The following is a 6,304-nucleotide window of genomic DNA, read 5'->3' on the forward strand; positions in this document are numbered from 1 at the left end:
TGTCTCCAGTCCTTACACATTCAGCCATGAATTCTGTCCATACAATTTCCTGACAGGACCAGTTACCTTCACGTGAAGGCACACAATCTGGCATTCTGGGCAGGAAGAACAGGATGGAGAACATTTCTAAGATGGCTCTTACGCTTGCCTTACAATGATGTTCATGGCCAACTCGGAAGGCCACAGGACTATTTGAGTAATGGTTTTTGTTTTGCATCAATTTATAGGAAGAATTGTGTTTCAGCACAGCTGTTACAACATCTTTGTTTCATTAACTGCTTAAGATAGCAAGAACTATAGGAGTGTTTTTATTACACCGAAGCAGAGAACTTCCACAGAAGTTTAGGACAGCAGGGAGGGCTGTCCAGAGCTGCTGCCAACTGGCCTGGAGGAGCCTTTTTCCTGTGCAGTAAACAATTTCAGATTGATGGCCTGGTTTCACCCAGTGCACCAAGTGCAGCACAAACAGCACTAAGGCAAGCAAGCAAACCACATTCCCAGTCTTCTCGTCTCAGTGCAGTAATTACATATTAATAAATGGTATGTGCATAAACTGCTCCACCCACCACAATCTGCCTTCTACCCTGCCTGGCATGGAGCTGATAAAACCCAGCTTTTTTTTTATTTTTAGGACAGAAAACTTGATGCTAAGCTATCCAAGAGTGATGAGGAAGTCTCTCCTCCTCCCCCAGCTCCTGTCTAAAGCACTCTCAGAGCTGTAGCTACAATCAGTGGACTTTTCAACAGCAGGGAAAGTATCTGCTTGACAAGGCAAGCCCTTCCACCTCAAGATGCACACCTACTGAGGGCAGCTTTTGTGCTCACTTTGAGTAAACAGCCAGCTCCAGCTGCAGCTCAGTTCGCCAGGAGCCGTGGCGGTTCAGGAAACACGGCTGAGTCACAGACAGAGCCTGCTTCACCATCTGCCCCAACCGCTCAGAGACCCGGGGCTGCAAAGGAGGGAGGAGGCAAAAAAAAAAAAAAAAAAAAATCCCATTCATCTCCAGAAGAATCCTACTCACTGGATAGCAGCTTCTGTGAGCAGCTCTTATTTTTAAATTTTTTAAAAACCCAGCTGCTTGGCATGGCAGAAGTCTCCAGACGAGCTGATGGGGAACAGGTTGCAGTGTGAGCAATGCTCTACCCATCCTGACCCCCCCTACACACCATCACCCCCAGCAGGGACACCCTCGCACACCAGTTGTCTCCCTCACTTGCTCAGGGTGCTGTGGCCTCCTTCTCCTCCCGTTCTTTCAGGAAAGGATGTGACTGGGGAAAATGCTGGTACTTGGCCAAAGGCCCAAACAAGTCTAAAAACAAAAGCACAGATCTGTTTTCAGGCCTGGGCTGTCTCTGGGCTCCAGCGAGCCAGCAGCTATATTCGTTGCAGGGAAAACCTGATGAATTCCAGCTCTGGCTCTCCCTGGTGGGAGACTGGATGGATCTGACAGTTGTTTCCCCTCCCTGCTCCTCGAAAGAAAACAGCACTTGGGTCTTTCTCCAAGGTCTTCCTTTGCTATGCACACTGACTATTTTTCTCAACCCTGAAAAAGCCTCCAAATTTCTGAGCCCACATCCTGCTAAATGGAGCAAAAATACATCCGCTGGACACTTCAGTTCAACCCACACCCAGCCTGAGTATTACCCATGTTGCCACAAGCCGCCCTGCATGCTCTCCCAATGGAAAGGTGGCTTGAATCCAGCTGGGGATGGGATAGGAAAAGCAGTGAATGCCCCAGCTCCCATCAACAGAAGGCTGCCTGGGAAAGAATGGGTTATTAAAACAGGAGGAGAGCAGATGCTTTCAGATGTTACTGTTTTAACTAAATCTCATTTCATTACCTGTGTCCAGCTTGGACAGCACAGTGAGAGAAATGCAAAAACCTAACACGGGAGTTTTCAGTGAAATCTGCATCCTTTAGAGCTGCGGTAGCTCACTTTGAGTGGAGAAGACCTGATTCACTACAACTCTCTTGGACCCTCAGGATGCAGCAAGGTATCTATAAGCAAAATGAGGTGGAACAACGTAAGCAGTTACTGTCCCCCCAGCTGGTGATAACTGACCTTCTAGTGGAAAGAGCTAAGTGACAGCCAAGGTAGCTCAAAACCCTGGGGAAAGTGATCTCAGCTGACCTGGCTAACACTGCCTGAATATGCATTAGGGAGCGCTCACAGGTACCTCCCGGCAACACGGTCTTAATACACAGGAGGGCAAAAAGGGGGAAACGGGCGATCATATCTTAAACCACACTGGCTCTTCCCCAAGTAATACAACATGCCCCTAGAGAAAAGGGGCATGAGACATCAAAAGTTTGGGGCTGCAGCTAAAGAATTAACAACTGAAGGAACAGCACAAAACACCATTTCAGAGCCACCATAAATGGCACGTTTGGAGTTAACACCCAGGTAGCAACCTACAAAGGAATCCCTCATCCTGAGGGGCAGCTTGGACATGCCTCTTCTTCCCATCCAGCTTCAGAACAAGGCTGGTGTTGACAGGCAGGACTGCCAGAGCTACTAAACCCTTCTACCAATCCCTGCTGTAGCCCTGCTGCTGCTTGTCTGTCATGACCCACATTAAAGACACCATCTTCTCTGCGCGGCCCACGCTCGACAGTTAAGTCTGCAGCATTCACTCTGCTCATTAGCATGTGCGAAAAACTACATTCCCAAGCACCAGTGAGTTCGTAACTTGAGTCTGCAAAACTCTGCAGACCCAAAGGAGCATTAGAGACAGCTTAATACCCCCTCTAAATACCAAGCAGTACTGGCTTCCTTAATTGATATAAACTAATCGGTGCTTCGCCCCAACTCCTGCAGAACAGTGAGTGTTTAACTCTAATGTTTTACTATTCTTCCCTCAACACAACATCAGGAGGGAAAGAACAGTTTACCCAGAGCAGCTATTTTACTGAGGAAGGCAAATCACAATCTCTGAAACACCAGCAGAATGTGTACTAGAGAGGGTGATGGTGGTTAAAAGGTTTCACTGTACAGGGAGGGAATTAGTATGGAAACCCTCGGCATTTTTCACTGGGAAGGGCTGTGGATCTGAATGCAGCTCATCTGGACCAAGACAAAGCTTTTTGCCACTCCAGAGCTTATTTAAACCTGCTTTTGGGAGCCCTCACCACGATATAGGAGTACTTCCTCCTAAGAGAGGAGCAATCCATAAAAAGCAGGGTGAGCGTTCCCCCGCTGCAGAGACCCTCCTTTTTGCACCCAATCAGGACAATTTTCTAACTCAAAGCACTTCCCAAGGAGACCAACACACCTCACTGCCTGCCCTACTGACATTCTCACTCTAATGCGTCAGAATACTCCACTAACACACAACAGAAAGAACCGACTAACTGGCACCCTCCGTACTGTCCCAAGGTCCACCCCAAAATAATTTGCTTAAAGCAACGTCACACTCCATGCAGCATCTTGTGTGTGCTTAGTGCAGGAAGCATCAACCAGCAGGAGGTACGTACGGCAGGTGTAAACATCTCTGTACTCCATGTGCTCGTAGTCGGGAAGGATTTTCATAAAACGCCCCGACTTCACTCGTGGGTTTATACCTGAACAGACACAGCAGGGTAAGTACCAGCAAACTCTGCTCCACTGTAACCAGCACGTAACAGTACGATGAACGTGGACTAACCACGCAGGAAAGTCAAAACTCTCTTTCGACTTTACTTCCAGTTGTGGTGCACCATTCGTTTCCATCAGCCCCAGTCTCGGGTACGCTCGGTGAGCAGAATTACTCACACAGAACTTGGCACGTTCAAGATTCCCACAGACAATATTTACAAATGGCATCCAGTGAATTCAAAGCGGAATCAGGTTCCTCCTCAAACTCTGTAATGCGCCTGTAACGAGCACCGCTGTCTCAGTAAGACCACACGGACGGTAGCTCAGGCCTCGGATTGGTTATGCTTTCTAGCGCTTAGGCTCAGTTCCCCACTTCTCCCACTACTTCGTACAAAAGCACATTCAGTGGACAGAAAAGTGCATGTGAGTCCTGCCAGTAGCCCCAAATTAACTCTTCTGCAATTGAAGAGGTTCATGGGACAGGCGAGAAAATGGGGTCACGCTACCAGGAAACTGTTGCGCTAAGTGTCTGTACCAGGGCAAACTGCTGAATCTGAGCAGGAGAGCTGAGATGGTACACCCCTGAAAACCAGGAACAGCCGTGGAACATTCTGACTTTAGAGCAACTATTGCTCGTTAGGACTGCTGAATGGATACAGACACAGTCCTTATTCAGAAATACAATAAAGTCTATCACAGAGGTGGTTCTCACACGGCAAGTGCGACTCTTTGCCAATGGATGCTGTGGATGCACCTCCTTCGGTGCAAAGGAAGACTGGAAACATACATACAAGACAGATCTATTGAGGGCTATTACATCAACAAACTGCATTAGACTCTGGAAATCCCCCAACATGAAAACAGCCCGAAGCTGGGAGAGTACTTAGGAAAGTATCATACAGGCTTGCCCTCTTCTTGGTCTTTCCTGGGCGACAGCCACAGCTGTGAGATACACTACTGGGCTGGAGAGAAACCATTGTTCTGAGCCAGTAAGGCCATTTTTACATAGAACTTGCATACAAAAAACTACTAAATACCACTTTAATAGATCTGAACCATGGAATTACTGTAGTGAAAAAGACTACAGGGCATGAAGAGATGTTCAGCCATTTAAGACTGGCAATGCAGAATTAAGATCTGATATGGTATGTGTTGTATGGCTGCTACCACACCAGTGTCGTACAGAGATACTGGACTGAATGGGAAGTAAGAGAGGCCTCAAGTGCTAACGAGACTTCTCTGTGGACATCTAAGTGCTGGCCTAGCATCACTCAGGCCTCCTACCAAGGAAAATTAGGCAGTTCCAGTCCTAGTGCACAAATAGGTAGAGAGGGACACTAGGTGATTAAATAATTTTCCTGTGGATGCTCAGCAAGTCTACTGAAGATGGGATTAAGATCGATACTTGAGGTCATCACTGCTTCAAGGTTCAGCAAATATAGTACATGTAGAAGCTGATGCAGATTTTGGGTCTGCAAAGCCTGCAGAGACCTCTCACGATTGACCTCTCCGCTTTTGTTTCATAAAGCAGGACCTTCTTTGAACAGCCACAAGCCATAGTTCAAGGGCTGCGGGCTTTTTCATCCTAAGGACCACAGATCCTTACAGAATTTGTGATGAGGAACTGAAACAACAACGCCTGGCAGTGCTGCTATGGGAGCTCTCAGGGGCTTCGCAAGGTGCTCTGAGCAACCAGTGCAGCTTCTGACTGCAAAGGCCAAGATTTGGTGACAGGCAAGACAGCTTCACCATGGACCCAGGCCTCCATTCAGCCCTTAGCCTGCCTGGGTTTCTCTCATCCAGTGATGCCCCCACCTCCTCCCTCGTGTAAGACAGAGGATGTGTATCTACCTTGCAGAAGGCACAGTGGGTCTAAGGGGTTGGGGTCCCACTCCCATGGACATTCCCAAAATGCAATGGCACCTCGGCAGAGGTGCAGCCCTGCCAGGCTCTCCTCCTTCAGGAGCAGCCCAGAGGAAGGCTCATGCCTTTACCCACAGCATCTTCCCACCGGCAGCGTATACCAGCGTCCTTTCACTGAGATCGTGACTTAGCTACATTAGGGCTATGCAAAAATGTCAATTCCTTAGCAAGATATGAAAACGGCAAAACAGGAAAGGACGAAAAACCCCCAACAGACTTTATTATAAAGTTAAATTACATGCTCTTTTCCCACCAAAGGATTGGGGAGCACAGACATCCCAATTCTTGGCATCTGCTTAGTATTAAATGAAACTCCAAACATGTCAACTGCACAGATGTAACCTCTGCCATTAGCAAGTAAGTCTGAATAACTTATGCCGTCAAAGTTTAATAAATATTCAACATGTATACGCTTTCAAATTTGGTACTAAGCAAGGACATACAGATCTGTATCAGCTTTACCACTTACGTTTGGCGTAAACATCTCGACAGGACACTCCTGTGATCTCCAATTTCCGCAAGTTTTCACAGACGCCATATTCTGCAATGACACAGATAATAATGTCAGCTCTGGCACAAAGGTGTTTGCTACCCAGGATCTTGCTATCTACTGTTTGAGCAAAAATAAGATCTTATTAGGTGCGTTCTTGCAAGCTGCCACATTAGTCCAAGAATCCTATTTCTGCTTTGAAGAGAAAACAGAAAACTAGATGTAATTTCATTGCAGTCTGGGAATCTAACACATTTTACAAGCAATGCCTGCAACGAACACACCATAAGGTACACACAAACACAGCAAAGTTAC

General features: G+C 47.2%; 1 protein-coding gene across 2 annotated transcripts in view; it reads right to left on the reverse strand.

The window, feature by feature from the left end:
• FBXO31 (F-box protein 31) overlaps window positions 1–6,035 on the reverse strand; it is a 14,589-nt gene extending 8,554 nt beyond the window's left edge. The window contains exons 1-2 of one of the 2 annotated variants that reach the window (XM_009891230.1): window positions 5,969–6,032; window positions 3,477–3,563 (exon numbers count right to left, since the gene is read on the reverse strand). In XM_009891230.1, the coding sequence (XP_009889532.1) occupies window positions 3,477–3,531 (55 nt within the window). In that variant the 5' untranslated portion in view covers window positions 3,532–3,563; window positions 5,969–6,032. Of the gene's footprint in view, window positions 1–3,476; window positions 3,564–5,968 lie in introns of both variants that reach the window. The other variant, XM_009891231.1, reaches the window with a different exon arrangement.
• Window positions 6,036–6,304: the final 269 nt, after the last annotated feature.

The sequence above is a fragment of the Charadrius vociferus genome, unplaced genomic scaffold, assembly GCF_000708025.1.
Source record: "Charadrius vociferus isolate BGI_N301 unplaced genomic scaffold, ASM70802v2 scaffold439, whole genome shotgun sequence".
Classification (NCBI taxonomy): domain Eukaryota; kingdom Metazoa; phylum Chordata; class Aves; order Charadriiformes; family Charadriidae; genus Charadrius; species Charadrius vociferus.